The sequence below is a fragment of the Thermobia domestica genome, chromosome 5, assembly GCF_964235325.1.
Source record: "Thermobia domestica chromosome 5, izTheDome1.hap1.1, whole genome shotgun sequence".
NCBI classification, from domain to species: domain Eukaryota; kingdom Metazoa; phylum Arthropoda; class Insecta; order Zygentoma; family Lepismatidae; genus Thermobia; species Thermobia domestica.
The window spans coordinates 227293127-227317687 of NC_137458.1; the positions used below are offsets into that span (position 1 = coordinate 227293127).

General features: G+C 34.8%; 1 protein-coding gene across 2 annotated transcripts in view; it reads left to right on the forward strand.

Annotated features, from left to right (window-relative positions):
• The window catches only part of LOC145686428 (phenazine biosynthesis-like domain-containing protein 1), a 51964-nt gene that overhangs the window by 5262 nt on the left and 22141 nt on the right, over positions 1–24561 (forward strand). Inside the window, exons 1-4 of one of the 2 annotated variants that reach the window (XM_081759725.1) lie at positions 14329–14589; positions 17286–17373; positions 21102–21300; positions 23739–23976. In XM_081759725.1, the coding sequence (XP_081615851.1) occupies positions 17290–17373; positions 21102–21300; positions 23739–23976 (521 nt within the window). In that variant the 5' untranslated portion in view covers positions 14329–14589; positions 17286–17289. Of the gene's footprint in view, positions 1–14328; positions 14590–17285; positions 17374–21101; positions 21301–23738; positions 23977–24561 lie in introns of those variants that run through there. The other variant, XM_081759724.1, reaches the window with a different exon arrangement.

The window sequence follows — 24561 nt, forward strand, 5'->3', positions numbered from 1 at the left end:
TAAATATAGGTTATGGGTACAAGGAAAGAAACTACTAACACGCAAGATAAAATTGCATTATTATTTGTATTCCAAACTATTATCATAGAATAGCAGGGCCGGATTTAGGGGGGTGCAAAGGTGCACGTGCATCCCCCTTCGTTGTAAATATACACTACCTAAAATGAGAAGGTAGCAGTGAAAATAGCAACACTTTACGAAAATTTCTGCTGTCATGTTTCCGTTTGTGCTTAAAAGAAAAGGAAATTCTGCAAAATCGATAGTTAAAGTCAATTTTCTAAAAGTTGAAAGAAAAGGATTCACCGAGAACAGACACTTAGCATTTCCAGGGCATTTCCTCATTCACACCACAGATGCCTAAATACTTTTTTTTTTTTAAATTCCAATTCAATTCAAATGTACTGGTAGTAATTGGTGCACCTCCCCTCAGAAAATCCTCGATCCGAGCCTGTACAGCAGTGAATAATAATTCCACTGCTCTACATTATTTTCTCTCTTTTCCGTTTAGGCGACCAAGGAACAACGTTATTTTCGACATTTTCTAATACAGTAGTATTCCTTCATTCGTAGGTGTTGCTTCTTCCTCTCTTCAGGCCATTTCTTTCCTTTTACAGCTTCTTATGTGGTTTCCGCTTTTGGATATTTTCGCAGGTGGACTCAGTGGTGCCCACCCACCCCTTATGTCCATGACGCACTCCCCCAATTGTCTATCTGTAGGTGTTCTTCCATGAAAAAAAATCTTTTCGATTATTTTTACACCCCCTCAAACATATTTATATAGATTTTAAACCCCCCAAATATTTCAATGACGCAGTTTGCGTCATAGCCCCCCTTTGTGGGCACCCCTGGGTGGACTAAACACCACTCATCATTAATAGTTTCTCAAAAGTACTCAATCTTCCGTTAAAACAGTGCCAATAAAACGAATTCCTACATGATTATAATTTTCACAATGGCAATTTTGAAAATTTTATTCTGTGTAGACTATATTGTTTGCTCGAAGTATTCTACTGATTTCTTGCACAAATATACTAAAGTAAATGACGCCACTAACCTACTTTATCAGATTATTTACCTCGTAAAATAAAACTAGGGATTGACAAAAAATAATAAATAAATAAATAAAACCGGATCCGGATCCAATCTGGATCTGGATCCGAACCTAGATCCGGATCCAAACTCGGATCTCGGACTTGGTTTCTTGTTTCAGATCCAGATTCGTATACGTAGGTCCTAATTTAAATCTTGAACTCTGATTCAAAATAAGGATCCAGATTCTCTGCTTTAACCATCGAGTATACCTTTTATCTTTCGTAAAGGTATGCTTCCACGTAAGATTGAGTGTGAGAGACAAAAAGGACTTAGAAATCTCTCTGTATTTATCTTCAATTCTTTCATGTTCTCGTTGTGACATTCAAATAGTCTAAGCAATAATAATAATAAATAAATAAAAATAAATAAATAAATAAAATAAATTATAGACCTATCTTTATTTTTAATTAAGAGCAGTGGCGTAGCACACTTTTGCCCCCCCCCCCCGCAAAGTATAGAGAAGGGGCTCTAGTTGTAAAACCGATAGTTATGGCGACAATAATAAAAATGCCTTTCGGCCAAACCTACAGTGAGAGGTACAGATGGTGATCAGAAAAATGGAAACACCTGTAGTTGGCAACACGTCAGATGTATGGGTTGGCAGTGGTGTCGTGGCGCCCGCAGCGCCGGACCGCTGGTGGTGGTGTGTTAGGTCGGTCTCCATACTACGTCAGGCGCAGTGGAACAGCAGTGTCCAGTGGCTGCAGCAGACGGAGGTAGTGTAAAATGGGAAACCTCTCAGATTTTCAAAGAGGGCAAATTGTTGGTGCGCGGTTATGTGGAGTGAGTGTGACGGCAGTGGTTACTGTGTTAGGTGTGTCGCGTGGGACAATGTCGAAGGTGATGGCGGCCTACACAACACACAGGAAAACCACATCGGAGAAGCGTAACAGTGGGCGGAAGAAAATCATGAGTGACAGGTCACGCCGGGTATTAAAGCGCATTGTCACGCAGAACCGTCGTGCCACTGCGGAGCAAGTGACGGAGGAACTCAATCAGCACCTCCCCCACCCTGTTTCGACAATCACAGTCCGCCGCGAATTACATGACATGAACTTACGGGATCGTGTTGCGTGGGCCAAACCGCTCATCAGAGACCATAACGCTTTCGCACGCCGCAAATGGTGCCGCGACCATGGAACGTGGACCGTTGAGAACTGGAAACGTGTGATATGGTCGGATGAGTCATCCTTCACCCTATTCCCAACCACGGGCCGTGTTTATGTGTGGAGAACGCCCATAGAAGCTTATGATCTGCAGTGTCTCCGAGCAACTGTGAAACATGGCGGCGGCTCGGTGATGCTGTGGGCCGCCATATCATGGTTTTCATTGGGTCCTGTGGTCACACTTAACGGACGAATCACTGCCAACGATTATGTCGCAATTTTAGGAGACCACTTGCATCCTATGGTCCGGATGTTGTTCCCGGACAATGACGCCATCTTCCAGGATGATAATGCACTCATTCACACAGCTGGCGTTGATGCAGCGTGGTTTGAGGAACATCGGGATGAAGTTCAACAGCTCTTTTAGCCCGCCCAATCCCCAGATTTCAACATAATTGAACATCTGTGGTCCGTCTTGGAAACACGACTCCGGCGACGATTTCCACCTCCATCCTCTCTCACCGAACTGGCCGATGCCCTGCACAAGGAATGGTGTAAAATTCCACTTGCTACCATTCACGACCTCTATGCCTCCATCCCACGTCGCAACAAGGCTGTTCTGAAGGCGAAAGGTGGCCCGACACCATATTAATCTGGTAAGTTGCAATTTCGTTCAGGTGTTTCCATTTTTCTGATCACCATCTGTAGATTGTAAAATTTGTACAGGGGAAAGATGTTATTGATTTGAGTTTAACTCTTGTTATGCAACCAGTTGGACAACTAAGGAGAGAGTGGTTGCCGAATGGAAAGGATAATTATTTGGGTAATTTTTCGAGGGATTTTCGCTCGCTATCCGGGCTTTTCATCAGGCCGGATTTCAAATGATTTATAACAAATTTAGTGTGTAACAGTTTTAAGTGACCATGGTTTTGAGGTCTATGAACCATGAAAGGGAAAACTGTGTTGAAACGACTGTAATATACAGGTTTAGATTTTTTTCGAAATAACATAATAATAATAATAATAATAATAATAATAATAATAATAATGATGATGATGATGATGATGATGATACATCCACTTTCTACATACAATTAATCTTGAACTTTGAAACGTCTTTTTCGTGCAGCATTCTTGCGAGCAAAATCTTCCACTAAAGAATGCAGATTTAACTTGCGTGCTCTTTCAACCTTCGATGCTTATCATACTAAGACATGACAAACGTTCCTGCATCATCGAACTCCGCACATGGTTATTAATTAATTTTAGTTTTGAAAAAGATCGTTCTGCTGAAGCCATTGTCACAGAAAGAGTTAAAAACAATTTCAACGCCACAGAGATCTCAGGGATACTGGAAATAATTACATGATTTTTAATAAGGACCAATTCCGCAAAATCGTTCACTTTTTCCACTTTTAAGCATTTGATATCATTTCAAAGTACACTACGGGTCATAAGTAACTGATGAGGGAATTCTGAAGAAATATCATTTGGATAGCTCACAACAAGTCTTTCCGCCTTTAAATGGACTTCCTTGTCACTACTGTTCACGAGAACATTAGGTTGCAAACACTCAAATTTTTCAGTGATGTTCATCATGCTTTCAAACCTGGTCTGTAATTGACTCAATACAGTATCCAAATAACCATAGAAAATATTAATTCTGAAATATTCTTCTGAATTACTTAGTCTTTTATCCTCACATAATTCGCCAAAAGAAAAAAAAAACTTTTTTGCTCTACTTGGACGTGTACTTGTGAAACGACATTCGATCCCCCACATTTGTGCCATTTCTTCGGACTCTTTCTTCACTTTGTCAAAAGAATTCCTTAATTCTTTAAGTGAAATAAGTGCCTCACCCAGTAATTTTGTTACATCTTGTACTGTGCATCTTCATTTGGTAACTGTATTTTTTTTTTTTTTTCGATACGATGGTCGTCGTTTCTAAAACTTTATGTTGTACTGCCACTTGAACTACAAACTAGTAGGATTCAATTTGTTTTCTTAAGGAAATTGCATCGTCGCATTCCTCTGATTTGTTTGATGTGACAATTATGTTGCTTAAAGCCTTCAGAATTTCTCCATAACGAAAACGGACAGTTAATAACGCGTCGTAAGCTGAACCCCACATTGATGGACAGTCTTTTAAGAGTCGTGGCTTTATTATTAGTTTCTAGAAGTTGCCATCTTTTAATACTGGAACTAAAAAATACATAAAGTTTTTCAAGAATATTATAAAAGGATGTTATCTGCGGAATTTTAGCTGCGGCCCTCAGCACTAGATTCAAGTTGTGAGCAACACAATGTACATAACTGGCTGAAGGCTCAAGTCTCTTGATGCGCTCTTGTACTCCCGAATACACTCCGCTCATCACTGTCGCCTCGTCGTAGCCCTGTCTCCTACACTGTCTTATTGAAATTCCCTTTTCTTCAATGAATTGTAAAATTGTACTTACTAATCCTTGTGCACTTCCGTCCAATACGCCCAAAAATCCCAAGAAACCTTCATGTATAATGAGTTCTACGGGGCTGTCGTTTACATCCTTCTTTATTAAGACGTATCGAAAAATGAAGCTTAATTGGTGGTGTTTCGAAATATCTTGAGTAGTATCCAAAATCAAACAAAAGAAACAAGCGTCCTGTATTTCTACGATTATTTGTTTCTCTATTTGCGTTGACAACATTTGAATAATTTCATTTTGTATTTCGGGACTTAAATATGTAATTTTGCTCTTTGTTTTATCATTTATTAATCGAGACAAAATGGGGTCGTATTTACTCAAAAGTTCAACTACCGCAAGAAAATTACCACTGTTAGGTTCACCCAGTTTTTCTCGATGTTTCCTAAAGGCAATATTACACATTGCCAAAGTGAGTGTGACATCGATTATTCTCCTCAATATTTCTCGAAAATAATTTATTTCGTCTTCCATTTCAGATACTAAACTCTCCCTCACAGTACTATTATTTTTCCACGTCGTGTAAGTAATACAAGCTTACAAATGATAATGAGCTCATTCGTACTCTTTAACTTTTCTCGCTAGTCCTTGCCAGTCACTTATTCCTTCAATCCATGATGAAAGTGAGTTGCTTCCCTGTCAGCAAAGAGCCAGCAGGGCTCACAATAACATAACCATTGTCGTGGGATTTTGCCGTGTTGTGTATTTTGAAAATAATCGGAAAAGAAACATCTATTTTTCTCGTCTCTAATAAAAGGACCGGATGGTTTGCAGGGGCCATAACTCAAAATGCACTTTTTAAAGTTTGCTGTGATTTCGAAATTAAAATTATCTCGATCGGTTGGATATTTATGAGAGAAATCTAATGCTTCAGCAGTATGGTCAACATTAGATTGAGAAGTAGAGGGAAGGGGGAACTAGTAAGTGATTTCGGTAAGTTCGGTAAGTAGTTGATTTCGGTAAGTTTGTTATTCGAAGAGCAAGAAACACTATGCTCACTTTCCACGGGTTCACTTCCATATTTGCAGACACCTCGAATTTACAAACACTCTCAGATTTTTCATCTTGTAAAGTTTCTGGTGAAATACGTTGTTCACTTTCTTTGATCACTGAAAAATGTGAAGAAATTTTTAACGTAACGTAACCTGGCCTACGTTATACAGCAGCACTTTGATACGTTATACAGCAGCACACAAATTTTGATAAAATTTCCAAAATATCATTATTGTTTGTCATTTTTCCAGTATCTTTAAATATAAGCAAACTCTCTCACAGAAGCGCCGTTGGTGAAGAGTGCTCTTAATCCTTTCCTTTCCTTTCCTTCTACCTCACACGAGTTTTTTTTTTTCCTTAAAGGCACAGATCTTGCATCCTTGATTGCCTATATCCTGAAATTGAGATTATAATATTTAGTATTAAGTAGGTTGTTTAATTTTTAAGGTTGAATAGTATATGACTTTTTTTTTCATTTATCCATTTGCTCTTGACTAAATTCGCAGGGATGTATAGTAATATCTGATGAATTCCTTGATTGTTATTTTATCTTCCTTTTTTTTTTTTTTTTTTTTTTTACAAGTTTAGATTGTTCTGAATCATGAATTGGATGAGATAGCTTAATATATCAACATCTTTTGAATATAATATCATACTAATGTTAACTGGCAGAGTTTGCATAGTTTTTACTAATCGTTGACAAAAAATATTTCTATTTTTATTAAATAGTTCGCACTGAAATATCAAATGATTGATCGAACCATGATCTTTTTCACACCAACATAGATTATTCTCTCTCTCTCTCTCTCTCTTTTTTTTTTTTTTTAATTTGATGTAGTTTTATTGGAGTTAATATTGTATGAAGAAACATTCGGATGAGTAGTATCGTTTTGTATCTTGACCATTTTTCTATGATATTGTATAACGGTTTATCGTTGATCTCCATTAATTCCCAATAGTGTTTTCCAGGACCTAGTCTAATTTTGTTTTTCCATAAGTCTATTTTCCTTTTTTGTTGTTGTTTAACTATATACTTGAAATTGTGAAATGGAAGTTTTATGTTGTATCTAATGCCAGTTGTAGTCGCTTTTCTTGATAGTTCATCCACTGATTCATTAAATTTTATGCCTACATGACCCTTGGTATAAAATAGATGGATTTGAAAATTCTTGTTTTTTAGAGCGAAATAGCTAGATTTAATTAACATGATATTCCATGATGTAAAAGCTGACCATTTAGGATGATTTATGGCTGTTATAACACTTAAAGCATCGGTACATATGCATGCATTCTTTATCTGTAGCGTATTGATTAATAAGAAAGCTTGACGGATTTCAAACGCTTCTGCTTCAAATATTGACGTACTTTTTGGTAATTTGTATTGTTTTTCAATATTGTACTTAGGAATGATAACCGCAGCACCAACTGGGTTATTTTGCTGTTTTGATCCATCGGTGAAGATGAATGTGCAATCATCTGACAACTGGTCTTTATAATAATTCCATATGTTTTTATGTATGTTTGGCAATTTCTCTTTTGAATGAAATTGTATGTAGTTAGGTATTATTGATGGAATTTTAATTAAGTTTACTTTATACTATAGAATTATTGAAGGAACTTTAGAGATACTTGTCTTATATTGGTTGTATTCAATATATACATGAAATATCCAAGGAAGTCTGTTTTGGTATGGCGTGTTTTTCTTTGTATTTATTATTATTAATTTGTCCAAGTATTTGAATAATAGAGTCGAGTTTTTGCCCATTCTTGAAAATAAATAATTAGCAGTAAGTTTATATATTTGAATTTCAATAGGAATATTATTAGAAATTTCTAAAAGTGCATTCTTTGGACAATATGATGGTTGTGAGTAAATTATCTCGCTGTTTCATATTGTAATTGCTGAATTTTGTCGTAGAATTGCGATAATTGTTGAGAGTAAAATATACTTCCATATAATATTTTTGCCATTATGGTGTTATTTTTTATTTTATTCAGAATTACAGGATTTATGCCCCATTTTCTTGCACTTAAGTTTTTCATTATATTCATATATAGTTGTGATTCATTGAATAAGTATTTTAAATGACCTTTCCATGTTAATTGTTGATCTAAATTGAGTCCTAAATATTTCAATTGCTTCGTGTAATTTAGATAAGAATCCTTAATTTTGAATTTTGGAACTGTTTTTATTTTTCTCTTCGTAAAAATGATGTATGAAGATTTGGACCAGTTGATATTCTAAACCATTTAGGAAGCTCCATTGTTGAAGGATCTCCAATGCTTTGTTCAATTTTTCTGCCGCCGTATCAACTGTTGAAGACGCTTCCCAAATTATTACGTCATCAGCATATGCTTGAACATTGGTTTTTTGTTTTAATTGATATATTAGGTCTCTTATAAATAAATTAAATAATAATGGGCTTAATTTGCTTCCTTGTAAAAGTCCTAAGGACGTAGTTCTTGCCTTAGTCATGAATTTATTTATTTTTATATGAACTTTTCTATCAAAGAGGATGTTATGAATTGTTCTAGTAAATTTTATTGGTATTTTTAGTCGTACTAGTTTTTGTATTAATATATCTAAGTTAACAGAGTCGTAGGCTTTTTTGAAATCAATACTGATAGCTATTAGAAATTTTTGTTGTTGAAAGGAACACCAAATGTCTAAAATTAATGAAGCTATTGCGTCATAAGTTGAGTTGTTTTTTCTAAACCCCGACATATTTTCTGGCAGTAGTTGATTATGTTCCACAAACCACTGTAGTCTATTCAATATAAGTTGTTCAAAGATTTTAAGACTCCATGGTAATAATGCTATAGGTCTGTAGTTTTTAGCTATGTTACATTGTGTGTTAGATTTTAAGATAGGAATTACTAAGGATTTTTTTCCCATAATTTAGGAATGTTTCCAGTATCCCAAATTAGGTTAAATGCGTTAAGTAATACTTGTTTCCCTTCTTCTGTTAAATTTTTATAATGCCAATAATGAATCCCTTCAATGCCCGGGGCAGAATTCTTTTTTTGTTTATTTAATGCTATTTGTAATTCTAATTTTGTAAAAGATTCTTCAAGTTCCGATGGTGTTGATAAATTGGAGTATGCTTGTAAAAATGAACTGTCCGTATGAGACGTATCTGGGGTAAGATTTCTGTGGAAGTCTTCTATCCATTGTTTTTCAAGCATTGTATTAGAATTCGGTTGTTTATTAAATCTATTGAACTGATTTCTGAAAAATTTCCATATTGTAGATTTAGGTGTTTGATACGTGAGTGAATTACAAAAATTTATCCAACAACTCCTTTTAATTTGATTTAGAATTCTAGTGGTTTTTGCTTTTATTTTTATGTACTGAAGGAAGTCTTCCTTGCTTCTAGTTTGGTAGAAATTCCGAAAAGCTTTTTGTCTCATGTTGATTGCTTTTTGTGCCTCAATATTCCACCAAATGGGTTTGCTGTTTTGTTTTTTATATTTTTTATGAACAGCCTGAGCCCTGTCTGTAAGATATTCCGATTTTGTATTTACAACCGACTTTATTATTACGTTATTCAGATCATTCAAGTTATCCTTTCTTATATTGTCCTGATTTAAATGTCTAGATATCATATTATTATAAATTGACCAATTTAATTTAGTTTCAATTCTGTTTACCATAGAATAGTGTATCTTATCCTGAAGAAGTTGATCATGTCTTTTTACAGATATAGGATGAGTATAAATGATTATAGGAAGATGATCACTGCCAAATGAATCGTAATGTACTTTCCATGAAGCTTGAATATATAGTGAAATTGTACATAAAGAAATATCTGGAACACTCACACCCTCTAAGGTCATTCTAGTGGGTGTTCCATCGTTTAACAATAAATACGGAGAAGTTAGTAATGCTTCATTAAATTTTTTTCCAGCTTTATTTATTTTTGTGCTACCAGTTAGAGAAGATTGTGTATTAGTGTCTCCTAAGATATAATCAAACTTATTCTGATGTTGAAAAATATCAGTCCAGAATTTACTATTAGGAATAACATTAGGTGGTACATATAAGTTTTAAAATTTTGTGTTCGCTATTTCAATGCCGTGCATTTGAACATTCTGATATGTATGAGCAAATTGTGAATTTACCTGTTTAAACGAAATATTCTTATGGATGATGGTTGCCAAACGTCCATAACCATCTGATCTCAAATATTCTAATACTACATAATTTTTAATATGGATTGGTATATTGGGTTTCCCCCATGTCTCTTGGATAAACAAAATATCTGGTTCATACGTTTGAATGAGATGTCTTATAGCATATTGTTTAGTAAAATAACTCTGACAATTCCATTGAATTATTACCAAACTCTTCCTAAAAACACTATCCATTACCGAGTAGTGAATACATAATTTTTTTTGATAAATTATATATACATATCGGAAAGATAACTATAATCTATGTATAGATTTGAACTTTTTTTAAATCATGTATGGAGATGAGAAGATTATAGAGCGGTTGTGCTAGTTTTTCAATTGTTTCACTAGTGATGTCACCATTGATTGAGGTAAGTATATTTCCTAAAATTTGTTTTATAGCTATCTTTGTTTTTGTTATGTGAAAATTTGTTTTTTCATTTGTCTCGAATGATAGCTCTGTAGATTGTTGAGAGGTTTGATTCTGCGAATATGACCATAATCTTTTGGAATAATCCATATTAGTGTTCCCTTTGAGACCTTTTGTCTCTCCTATCTGCTTAGAGATTACTCGCTGATCTTTAGAGGAATATGTGTTATCTTTCGAGAAGTGTCCCTGTGTGGAACCAAACTTGTAATTAGTATCCCAATTTTGTAATGTAGTTTTATTATCGGAGTTTTTACTTATTTGAGCAAGCGATGGTTGCTCTTTCTTGTTGATAACATTAGAGTTATACCCTTTTAATACTCTATCATTTGAAAATCTATGACTTGTTGCAGTCACTGAATTATCAGTATTTCTACGTCGCTTCCATGGGGGAGGTGAGTAATCCCTTTGTACTATCTGAGAGCTGGTTATTACAGGAGACTTCATTGTTTGCATTTCAGGATTTGTAATACTAAATTTATTTGAGATTTCCGTACGATTCATTGGTGAGTCCTTGACTACCTTGCTGTAAAGTGATATCTCTTTATTATATGAGATTTTACCTATTTGAGCACTAGCTTCGTTGAAGGATATATGCTGCTGTGCCATAATCAGCATGATTTTCTTTTGCTTATGTCTTTCTGGACAGTCGGTAAAAAAGGCGTCATGATCTTCACCACAATGGAAACAATTGACCGTGTTTGTACATGTTTGGGATTGGTGATCTTGAGCACATTTGTGACAAAAGTGTCTTTTAGCTTTACATGTGCGATCAGTGTGACCATATCGTAGACACAGTTTACACTGTCTAATTGCCGGTATGTATGGATCAACTCTCAGTTTAAGTTAAAATACTTTTACTTCAAGTGGTGAATTTTGGGAATTGATTGATTGATTGATTTTGAGTTTTACGTCCCGTTCAGCAGCGAGGCTATATGAGACGTGGACCTACTGATTAACGTGGAATCCGAACCACATGAGCTCCCGCCGGGAATCGAACCCGGGTCTCCCACGCCAAAGGCGCGTACGCTAACCGCTTAGCCACGGAGGAGCTCTAAATTTTGGGAATTAAATGTAATTATTATAGTAGGAGTTGTTATTTTTTTTACGTTCTTCATTAAATCTGCTCTTAATCTGCATTGAGACATGAGACATCACGTGCGAAATATCGTCTTGCGATAGTTTACTGTTGTCCTTTTCGAATAATTGGACTTGCAATGAAGCCAAGGATATTTTATATCAGACTGTAAATATGAAAAAACTTCTCAAATTGTGAATTAATTTTATAAATATTGCACTGAATAGCTTTAGGGATCATTTAATAAGGTATATTTCATTGATTAACAAGAATGTGCTATGCATGAAATTGTTAATCTGTCAAGGTTTAATGTGTCAAATGATAATAATATTTTAACCTTTGTTACATCATTTTGTGAAGTTATGTATGATACATGAACAATAATTGAAATTGATATCTTATATGTTGTTCATAATATTGTAGCATTTAACTGTGTTTTCATAGCTATTAAAGTGATTGGTATTGGAAAGCACCTGCATCTGTATCACAGGGTTTGAAAATTTCGATTAGTTCACAACTACATTTAAAAGTCTCTCGTTATAGATTGTAAAGTGTATTGTTTGTACATTTTATTGAGTATTATTGCAAAATTTGTAACGTATCAATAAACCTAAAATAGATCAATGTATATACAAATGAATATTGAATTAAGTCAAAGCATTGTACAAAAGGGAAAAAACCGGTGAAAAGCATAAATTAATTTCTTTAAGTAATAAATGTTAGTAAAGAGCGCGTAATCACATGCAAAAATAAGATAGAAAATAATAATTAGATTGGAAGTTTTTTTTTTAAATGTAATCGTTAATAATAGGGAATTTGTGAATTTCAATTTTTATTTTAAGGCCTTTTAGCGTGTTAATAATAGGAATAACTAAATTTCTTGTAGTAGGGAGAACTCAAACCTTCAATTTTGTCCACATCAGATGGTGCAGCACGTCGTTTGCAGACTACTATAAGGCAGGGTACCCAGGTGTAACAGCCCGATTGTGATAAGATTGCACAGACATAAAGAACATCGAAAAAGAAGCGACACGTATTTTTTTATATCCGCCAACAAGCACATTGAAAGGGTCAAATAGGGGCATAAAAATGAGGTCAAAATGAGATTATGTGGAATATAGCGAGAACGAGAAGAGATATCGGAAAAGTTTAAATGTACGAAATACTACCCATAGTCGACGCAATTCAATGAGGTAGAACGCACCCATGAGAAGAGAGCAGAATATCCGAAAATGGACCAATCAAGTGTACAACATTGTCACAATGTGTTACGGAAATGAGCAAAAAGGGTGATAAGGAGCAGGAAGAAAGAAGAAACGAAAACAGAAAATACGTGTTTTTGCTTTGGATGCATATGTTGACCGTATGCGAAAGAGACGCAGATTTATCTCAATGCACGAAGATGGGATAACACGCAGGAAGGATGCAAACGCCGTTCATATAGACAGCCAGCGAGACAGCACTGCGCGGTGGGTTGCATATATCGCGTAATGAGAACAACGATGAGATGGATGTTCTAAACAAAAATGTGTGTAGGCAGTAGTAACACAAAAACAAAATTGTTACTATTACTGTTATGTTCTACGCGTATTTTCGTAGTGATATAATGTTGATACTCATGTGTGGTACTGATATTAATGTTGCTGTTTATCTTATGTATGTGGACCACCTGCTATTACATTCTACTGTGCTATGAATTTTTGTTCCCATTATCCGATATATGCAACCCACTGCGCGGTACTATTTCGCTGGCTGCCTATACGAACGGCGTTTGCATCCTTTCTGCGTGTTATCCCATCTTCGTGCATTGAGATAAATCTGTTTTTTTTTTTTTGTTCTTGTTGTTTTTTCGCATATGGGTGATGTATGCACCCAAAGCAAAAACACGTATTTTCTGTTTTCGTTTCTTCTTTCTTCCTGCTCCTTGTCACCCTTTTCGCTCTTTTCCGTAACACATTGTGACAATGTTGTACACGTGATTGGTCCATTTCCGGATGTTCTGCTCTCTTCTCATGGGTGCGTTCTACCTCATTGAATTGCGTCGACCATGGGTAGTATTTCGTACATTCAAACTTTTCTGATATCTCTTCTCGTTCTCGCTATATTCCACATAATCTCATTTTGACCCCATTTTTATGCCCCTATTTGACCCTTTCAATGTGCTTGTTGGCCGATATAAAAAAATACGTGTCGCTTCTTTTTCAATATTCTTTATATCTGTGCAATCTTATCACAATCGGTGTGTTACACCTGGGTACCCTGCCTTGTAAGTAGTGTTGACCCCTCCCGAAATAAAATCCTGGGTGCCCCACTGGCCGTGATTAATTCTTTTTTTCCTCGCAATTGATTATAAACAATTTACAATTTTTTTTTGAATTACACATCTGGTCCTTTAAACAATTACTAAACTTCAACGTTACGGTGTCTCTCATCGGTTTTATTCTCAAAATATCTCCATAGGTAACGCTAAATTTTGTCACAAAAATCATGTTTTTACCATTCTTACTTCAAAAAATATACTTGATCAAAGTTTGGGCTGCCTTTCTTTTGGGCTGTACCATAGTGTATTTACTGTAGTTAATAAAGTTATGCAATGTGCGTAAATATTTGTTGTTTTACATGAAGTGTTACGTGGCAAGTGAATCATGGTGTGTATGTCGCGACTGAACTTGTCTCTTTTTGCTGCCCTTTGGAAAAATACTGCGGGCGTTCCTGGTAAGTTTCTGTATGAGGGAGTAGAAGAGGCTGGATCAAAATTAATGAGTCTTGTACATCCATCCGAGTGGCTGGCGAGGCGCCACTGTTAACAGTGTCCCACCCCCCCTTTTTTTTTTTTTTTTTTAGAAGGAGAGAGAGTGAAGAAACAATAATAGAACCTTGAAACACACGTCCAAATAAAATAAATCTGATAACATAATTAACACATATACCTGCAATTTGACAACAATGTAAGCTTATCTTCCCAAGGCCATAAACCTATAACATGACTTCTATCATCATCTGCATATAGAGAAGAGACAAGACTGTGTAACTAAGTGGAGTGCTTTGGTTCATGGAGGAAGGATGCTTTGATTGTTCTCAAGGACCTTTGATCGACCTTCGTTTATAGCCAAGAATTCCTTTAGTTGAATACTGATAATTCTCTCCTTTATTCAAGTACTATATTTAACGTTGTCAAACATTACCGGTGTAAACAGTGCCTTGCGCTTAAAGACTTTTGTTTTTAACTACGTATCGTGCGTGTTGCTGAAGTACATGATTGTAAGTATATCAATAGGTATTCTGCCATTACTAGTATGTATATGTGTAATATTATTTATCTTGTTGCTTAAAATATGAACAGTCACCACTGACGAAGTCAAGGTTTTCTTGTGACCTACACAACTAAATATTATCGCTGGTGTGTACAAATGGGAGTCAAGAGTTTTGCAATATTTTAGTCACTTTATATTTGCTTTATTTAAGTTCCAACAAAACCTGTATAACATAAAGAATAGAGACCGACACCCATCTCTTTAGGTAGTATAGAAGAGAGTAAGTCAAAAATTATCCACGATGTAGCTATACGCACGAGGAGGGAGCCGCAACACTTGTGCGACCATTTTTGAATTTTTCAATACATTCGTAGATACTCCGTTGTGGCAAGACACAGTTCCCGTATTGTGCCGAATGTCTTTGATGGATTGTGGACCCTGGTACACGTTCCGTTCACAAAAATCGGACCACTGCTCGTTGTTCCTCTTTGGTGCAAACTTGTAATGGAGTGGCCATGGTCTATCTGCAACAAAAGGAAGACAAATGAAAGAATTAGGATCAAACTTTCATAGCATGACCACAACAGCATAACGATAAAATAAACAAGGGCATAGGTCAGTATGAACAATATAAGAAAAGTTAAGCTACATTACGGACAATTTTTGACTGAAACTGATCTTGTGTAGGATTGCATCACAGGAAAACGATTGAACCGCTTGAAATGAATTTTTGAATGCAGTTATCATCTACGTTGGGGTTTTTAATAGGGACGGCCATTTCCGGAAAAAAGAGTTTTCCGGTTTCCGGAAATCACATTTTCCGTTTTTCCGGAAAATTTTCCGTCTTCCGATTTTCCGGAAAATTTTCCCGTCTTCCGTTTTTCCGGAAAATTTCCGTCTTCCGATTTTCCGGAAAATTTTCCGTCCCGTTTTTCGGAAAAATTTCCGTCTTCCGATTTTCCGGAAAATTTTCCGTTTCCGATTTTCCGGAAAATTTTCCGTTTCCGTTTTTCCGGAAAATTTTCCATTTTCCTTTTTCAATTTTCCAGTTTCCGGAAAATATATTTTCCGTTTTCCGTTTTTCCGGAAAATGTGGCCATCCCTAGTTTTTAACATATCATTTTGAATAAAGGGCGTATCCTAAGGGATAAGGGATTCAAAACTTATACGAGAATACAGTTATCTCACAGTCTGAAGTTGGAAAGATAAAACTCGGTATATAAACACCTGATTAAAAATAAGTGAGCACATGTCCCAATGTTTTCCAAAATTACCAACTTCCCAATTGTTTTAAAAGAAGGGGTATTTTCTATATTTTATAGCCACATTGAAAGCTATATTATCTATTGTTTGTGATCGCATCACGGGAAAACAGTTGAACAGATTGAAATGAATTTTGAAACTTAGTTAGTACCTATCCCGAACTGGGATTTTGTCTTTTCTCTTTGATTAAAGGGCCTATCCTAAGGGGATAGGCGAGTTCTAAACTTATGCCACAGATAGAATATCTTAAGAGTTTATCAATACACATTCATTGAAATTCGTATCTTAAGGGAGGAAGGGGTAAAAAATTTCCCATAAATCTATTCTCGATATCAAAACTCTCGTTGCTATGAAAATCCTCAAAGAAATCAATTGTATTTGTACTCTAAAATGAAGCTTTTTCTTTTTTTTTTTTTAAAAAAAAACACTTTACTAATTAACTGTTTCTAGAATATGAAAAAAAAAAATCCATCACGCCGTGATTTTTGCCATATATGAAATTCGTACAGTACCGGTACACATTATAAAACATAATGGCATCCTTGGCATGCACGTCAGAGTTGCATAATGGCTGCCAGACTATGAGTTAATCTCTATATATGGAAAAAAGAAATCCTGAGTGAGTGAGTGACTGACCAACTTCCAGGCCAACCCACTTAAGCTAGAAACCTTAAATTTGGACAGTACATAAGATTTGTGACCTAAGGTACCACTAAGGAAGGATATTTGGAAATTCGACGTAGAAGGGGAGAAATAGGGGTAGCAATTATTAAATATATTAAAATGTCCATATCTCGGAATATATTAAGATTGGAGACACGAAATTTGGTATATGGACTTCTCATTTAAAATAATTAAACATATGTTTAAACATTTTTAAAGAAATATTTTCCATCACAGGAAAGAAAAAGGCTGGAAGGGGGAAGGTGGAAATTATAATTGTTATAGTAAGATGGCCATATTTTGAAATCTTTTAAGGTTAGAGACACGAAATTTGGTATTTAGACTTTTTATTCAAAATAATTAAAGATGTGTTAGGGGGATGAAATTTGGTATTTAAATTTATTCAATACAAATGTGCATGTGCCACAGGGTTTCCAGAAATTCCGCTTTTGTCGAGAGGAAGGAATCAATTTATAATTTTTCCTACAATGTACAAAAATGAGGTTGTTCGTCTTATCATCATGGGAGAACGGGAGAATCATTTGAAATGAATTTTCGAACATAGTTGACAGTTGGGCCGACATGTGTATTTATAGTTTCCTTTGCTTGAAATGTGTATTCTAATGGGGAAAAGGGTTTAAAATTTTCGTAAAGAACAATGCTATAAATGCTTTCTTTCCGTGCGAAGAACAGGTATTTCAGCATGTTCTCATAATAAAGTAATTTACACCATCCTTGATACTTTAAAAGAAAACAAAATGTTTGTTTAATTTACAGGAACATGGCTTTAACTATTTACACAGTGGATTCTTTCTCCAAAACTCCATTTGCCGGGAACCAAGCTGGTGTTTGCTTGCTTGAAGAAGTAAGTAAGATATATTTACAATATTTCCTTTCTCGACTAGATATTAGTGTTGGAAAGCTTTATTGATAGTAATTAAATTTTTAACAAGAAAACAACCTTTTATATAATATGTGAAAAGAGAATTCGTAAACGAAACACTAAATCATCCTGCCAATTTTATGCACGTACTGATGAAATGAAAAGTGCCTTTTTGTTCAGTCAATGTTCAGTCGTTCACTCCCCTAACAATCATTATATCGAATGCCTGCCAAATCCGTATCCATTACAGTTTCAAATGATACCCAATCTCAATCGTATTGCATAACAGTATCTAGCAATAAATTTACCCTGTGAAATCTTCTGCGGACGCTCATGCTTAATCGCATTACGTTTTCAATAATAACAACCAAATTCACTTCGTATTTCATGACTGCTAAATTAAGCATACTGAAGTCACATTTAGTCCGCTACTGATTTGCACTGGTCATTTTATTTCAAAAGGAACAATTTTCATTTCTCTGGATGGTAACAACCTGTTATGTAATTGTTTATTGTTGCCAATACAACACATACAAAGTTTCATGTATTAAGAACATACTTTCAAATGGGAAATGTCTCAACCTATCTTAATTGCTTTAATGTAAATATTTAAAATAATCGATATTTAAATGGATCGATCAGTATCTGTTTAACTTTGCGATAATCATCAAATTCCACATCGAAAATCGGAATAATGAAACAATGATGAACTTCTGCTGTTGAAATGACAGACAGAACTGTCAAACACAATGATGAACATGAAATAGCTATAACACAATAACTTTGTTTTGGAAGAAGACTCGACCCCTTGGTGGTTTCACCACTGAACAAAATTACATTGAATACTACTTTATGTGCAATTCCGTATTAATTAAGAGAAAAACCGAAAGAAGATACTTGAATTTTAGAATCCAAAGAATTACGGTTGAGCATTTTTCGCACTTTTTAGTATTACTTCACAGAAAACTTAGGTGTAAGCGGAGGCGGCTTGTGGCTAAATAAATAGGTGAGGCACAGAAAACCGGGTCGTAGTGTTTAGTGGCGATGAAACTGGCTCATCTCTCCCCCCTCTTGTTGCAGGATTTTCCCTGACTTTCGGGTTGCTAGTAAGCTAATAAGCATAGTATGATGCCAATCACTTGAGGGGGGGGGATACAGTCGAGGTTTCCCACGTTGTAGAGGCGTTATTGACGCCACTGCCAATGTTACATCTGAAGAAGACGAAATTGAATTCGTTAATCTATATCATATCTCCTTGCATTTTGTTACAAAAATAACATTGCTTTTAAGATAACGATCGTCAGGTTAGAATCTTTTTTTATTTTCTTCAATGTTGAATCACTGTCATAGGTGCAAATTTGTCTTCAACATTGGGGGGACGGGTAAGACCGTTCCACCTTTTTTTTTTTTTATTTTGCGATGTTCAAAATATTTATGAAGTTGAAAAATAACACTGAAGGATCAGGGGAACAGAGTTGTTTTCAACATAGAGAGATGGACAAATTTGAGGCATATTCTGGGGGGCATCAATTTAATTTCCCTTTCCTTTGTGGCAGTCGGAAACAAATCATCACATTTCTCAACCCAAAACACATTTCAAATCGGATTACTGGAGGAAGATTGGGGGGACATGTCTCCCTCATCCCCTCGAGATTTGCGCCAGTATTCACTGTTGCTTCCTCCCTTACCTACAAAAAATCTATATCCTATTCGGAAAGTAGAGAAAACATATATTAACACACAGAAATAAGTTATGCGTTGAATTTCTACCATAAATATTAAAACACGAACTTAACCTTAGTTGTACAAAAGATCGATGCGACGATCCTTTTGTGTTGCATATCGTGTGATCACACGAACCAATGTCCTCTATCATGTACACATTAATTCAGCACAAGTCCAATGGTCTAACACACTGTCACAAACTTACAAAAATACCCCACACATTAATATCTTACAAACGCACAATATCGCTTGAAAACAAGATAAAACTCGATTTTTGCGTTCTTACTACAAAAATGTTTCACAGTATTGCCATAATTGTTATAGTTTTTTTTTCGTCAAGGTTTTTAGCATGTTTACTAGAAATTAAGTATAGATCACTATATATTTTGAAAACTAGATAATTCCCTTCAAAGGAAATATACTTCCTCAGTAAAATGTTCTAGAAGTTTAAAATGTTGTTAATGTGAAAGGAATAGCATATGTAATCGGTTACTTCTATATAATCAACGCTTACGTTTAAATTTATTTAATTTATTACACTGCATGCCCTTGTCTGGGGAACAGTGAAGAGTATGACAAGTACCATTCTCTGGTTCAAGCATGCGCAGTGCTCATAGGCAGGCCCATTTCCAACTGGCCTCCCTTGAAACAGAACATTGGAGTAATTTCTAACTCAAGACTATTTGGTTTTCCCCTCACCCCTTTCAGAGTGCAAGAGGGTTTTTTGCGTTGTCAACAGTGCTTCGCTGCTGAGGAGGCCAAATCTGTTTTAGGCCTCAATATAGGATTGGAATTTTTAAAACTGAAATTATCATGCCAAAGAATATAAATTTTCGTTTTTGCCTATAAGATGGATCACCACCCAGAAGTCAGTACATATTTTAGCTCATTCTCTTAACTACTGGGAACTTTACATATTATAAATATTGTACAATAAGATAGAGTTATGTTTCAGCTACAACACAAGACATTGATTCATTTGGTTGTGTCTTCTGATATCGAAAACGGTAACAAATAAAAGAAAATATTTGATTCGTTTTACAATGAGCACACAAGATGGCACTTTCTGTTAGATCTTACTAGAAGTGCTCAATTTTATGAAATGTTTGTTTGAATGTGTAAAGTACTTTAAAGTAACAATCTTGTTACAAAATAGATATATTGTTCGACCGTTTTTCATGTTATGTTTCACATTTTATTTAAATATTAATTTACATTTAAGGAAATAGATTTTGAGAAGAAACTTGCGCAGAACGCCATAATGCGTTGTTGTCAAATTTGTACGTTTAATTTGTGGATTGTAGCGTTGCAGTTCGAGAAGCAGAACTTCGCTATGAATTGCAGTAAGGGCCGAAAACTAATTTCCCCAGTAAGTATCCAAGCAGAATTCTATGATTACTTCCTTTGTTCTGGCATCAATAAAGACTCGACACTACATGGCAACGCCGCACTATTCAAGCAGCGTTTAGCATAGCATCTAGAACACCTAGTGATCCGCCTTCATTTCTATTAAATTCTGTAATATTTTACAAACATTTTCTACACTTGAGCAAATGAATTTTAAGAAGTCTGTTTCGTGTTATACAATAAATAATTTGAAATAAGTTTTATTTCAAAAAATACATAGAAATATTGACTTAATTTGAAATTTATTGCAAAAAGTTTTGCTAAAAAAATATATGTGAGGCCAGGCCTCATATGCCTCATCTGACGAACCGCTAATGGATGTAAGTTAATCCTAACTTCAAGGGTAACAGTACGATATAGGGCATAATTCCAAATTAATGGAAATACATCTACAGTATCTTGTATATAATGAACATGCATATTAACGTTTGAGGAAGATAACGTTACGTTATGGAAACTGTTATGAAGTAATTTATTTTTAATAAAGAAATGCATACTCTGGTCAGAAAAATAATTATTATTTAAACTTATATATCTAAATGAAGTATGTAATGGTAATAGATCGAAGTATCTTTCAGGACATATCTGATGAACTGAAGCAGAAAATAGCAGCGGAAATGAATATATCTGAAACTGCTTTCGTCACAAAGATCAGACCTCTGGATAATTTTCAGCTAGCACATAAATTCGGGTTACGATGGTTCACGACCACTAATGAAGTACCTTTATGTGGACATGCAACTTTAGCTACTGCGGCTGTATTATTTCAGTGCATAGGTAGGTCACTACAATACACAGTATAAATATTTACTAAATATTTTATGGTTAAAATTGCAGAACACAACAAATGATTTAAAGTAAAAAAGCAGCGACTGCATTAAATGCTAGTGCCATTCGTTATTAAGAGCAGATCTTTGAACAGTTTTCAATTTTCAAACAAATTCTCTTTACACCATACATCATCATTTAATTGTTCTTAGCGAGCATGATACTTTTGGTAATAGCTTTCTTTTTCTTTTCTTTTCTTTCTTTCTTTCTTTCTTTTTTTTTTTTTAATTATTGTCAGATAAGTACTCAAGTATTCACTTCAGTATTTTGGGCCTTAGTTCATTTTTTAAAAACACTTTTCAAGCTATGAAGAATAGCAACTGGAGAAAAGGGGAAGCTCGGGGTTTTAACTCCCCTCTTGAGTAAGATATTATGCAAAAGTAAACGTTTACTATATTAAGATATGATACATATAGAAAATCTCGCGTGTCCTGTAGGAGTACGAGATTCTGTGCTTAACTCGTCTCCCACCTTGATGATCTGCGTACGCCATTGACTGTAATATTTTCCATAAGTAGAATGCATATCAATTGACTGATAGAACGCATATCTAATAATAAAATAAACTAATGTTGACTTACTTACCTATTATTAACTTTTTCATGTACGTTTCAACGACTCCTTGTCGTCATCCTCGATGCGTGTTCGTTAAGGAATTTTTAAGTTGATTACTGGACTTACAATACTGGTACCAGTCTTGTCTATAGAGAAGAACACCACCTTATAACTCGTTAGCACCGAACACCACTTTGAATTTGCTCTTTAAAAAAGAATCATTCGAAGGTTGATATACTGAAGTGTAATTCCACAATGTGAGTTCAACATTGGTTTATTTTATTAAACATTAAATATATTTGCTAATAGAGGATTATAGGCTCCAGAAAACAGACTACTAGTTTAGAAAATGATTTTTTTTTTTAGTTTCTTTAACGAGATATTCTTGTGTAATTTTTAGTGGGATATCTACAGTTTCACACCTTTTATAGTATCAATCTGCTATCTGTGGACAAACCGTCATTTAGTTAAATACATCACCTATGTAAATTTAACAGTTATTAAAAATATATGCAACAGTTCTTTCTAACGTAAGTGAAAACAATATAGGTTATAGGAAGTCTTGCTACATACATTCTTACGGGCTTTTAATTATAAGGGAATGTAAAATGTAGATGAAAACAGCTTATCAAACAATAAAATTTATGAAAAATAAAGAATGTGACCAACCTATGGATTCTAAATAATATTATTAAAGGAGTTCGATTGATTTTTATAGTGAACTTTAATTTTAAATGAATGTCATTTGGTATTCGTGATAGAAAGTCTAACTGTTAATCATTTTACTATTAGAACATTAATACGTACTTCATATAATGAGCGAATTTCAGTAGTTGAGAGTTGTACGAGAAATGTCTTGAAGAAAGAAGAATAACCCTCATTTACTTTCGGCTCTTAGTTATATTTATATTGAGTGTCTGAAGAAACAATATCTTTGTATCATTTGAATTTATTTAACTCAAAATTTTGGTTGAAAATTTGTTAAATACGAGGTTTGTTGAAAAAGTATCCGACTTTTTTTTAAAGTAAACAAATGTAGTTAAGGAGGTGATCCTAATGCTCATTCTTGTTTTTATTTTCTTTCTTCAGCCTACAGAAGCGATCAATTACCCATGAGAGAAGAAGTATAATTGACCGATGTCGGAATTTCTATTTTGACAACATGACTGAAACACTTGAAGAAAGCCAGTGCATTAAATTTTGTGTCAAACTGGGAGAATCCCAAATGAAAACGATCCAGAAGATTCGACAAGCCTTCCGGGACGAAGCATTTGATACAGACTTTAGATCCAACCAAACACATCACACCTGTGCTTCGCCAGGCTCCATACTTTCCCGATATAGCTCCATGAGATTTCTAGCTTTCATAAGGAACCATATTTCAGTCAGACAAGACATCATGCAGAATGTGACGGACTAGCTGTGCACAGTCTTAGAAGAGGCACTCCACCGTTGCTTCCAAGAACCGTTGGTAGATGTGTGGTATCCCAAGGGAACTATTTTGAAGGAGATTAATATAAGATTATGGTACTTGAGTGTGAATAAAAGTCGGATACCTTTTGAACAAACCTCGTATGGTAATGTCTGGTTTCTTGGTTGTTTGAATTGGAGTTTAGCGTGCATTTCAGAAGCAAGAAGGCTATATGAGACGAGGGATTACAGTTTAATGTAGGATCCGAATCACATAATAATAATAATAATAATAATAATAATAATAATAATAATAATAATAATAATAATAATAATAATAATAATAATAATAATAATAATAATAATAATATGATTTTAAGTGACATGGTTTACTTATTTTTAATATTTTTTCACTTCCCTAGGAAATACTAACTCTCAGTTGGAGTTCAACACATTGAGTGGACCGTTAACAGCAGGTAGAGATGAAGCAGGACGAATAGTTCTTTCTCTGCCATGTTACATGCCTCAAAGCCTTGGAGCTGAAGAGTACAAAATTAGTAAAGTAGTTCGAGCTACTGTTGGGGATCTTCCAGTCCACGAAATCCTATATGCTAAAAATATTGGTTATCTTCTTGTAAGACTTGAGGATTCATGTTCAAGGTATCCTGTTTATCTTTGGTTGTACGTATTTCGTTTCACATATTGACACGTTAAATATTTTAGGTTGGTGTGATTTCACTTTTCTTTCGTTGCCGTACTAACTTCATGTCAGTATTTTCACGAGGTTTCGTAAATGTCCTTATTAGTTGATGATAAAAGGGAAAAGATTTGATGGTTATATTCAGTAGTGTACACAAAGGAGAGTTTCGGGTTTTAATCTCTCCATTGAACAAGATATTATTATTAAAAAAAAAAAAAAAATGCCATAGTACAAAAATTCTAAAATGATTTGAACTTGAGAGCTTGAACTCCTCCTCTCCCTTGACGAAATTTTGCGTACGCTACTGGTTAAATCAAATTTTACATTTAACATTTTATTTCTTGGAGGAGGAAAGATCTTCCTCTACTCTCTGTATCATAGCAACACAACTTCATTGGTATTAGCGAAGGCTTCAACGCTGCTAGATTTTTTCCTGAATGAGTTTTTTCTTTTTCTTTCTTTTCTTTTTTTCTTTTTCTTTCTTTTTTTTTTTTTGAGAGAGAGAGAGAGAGAGTTTTTATTCCAGATAATCACAAACTAACATT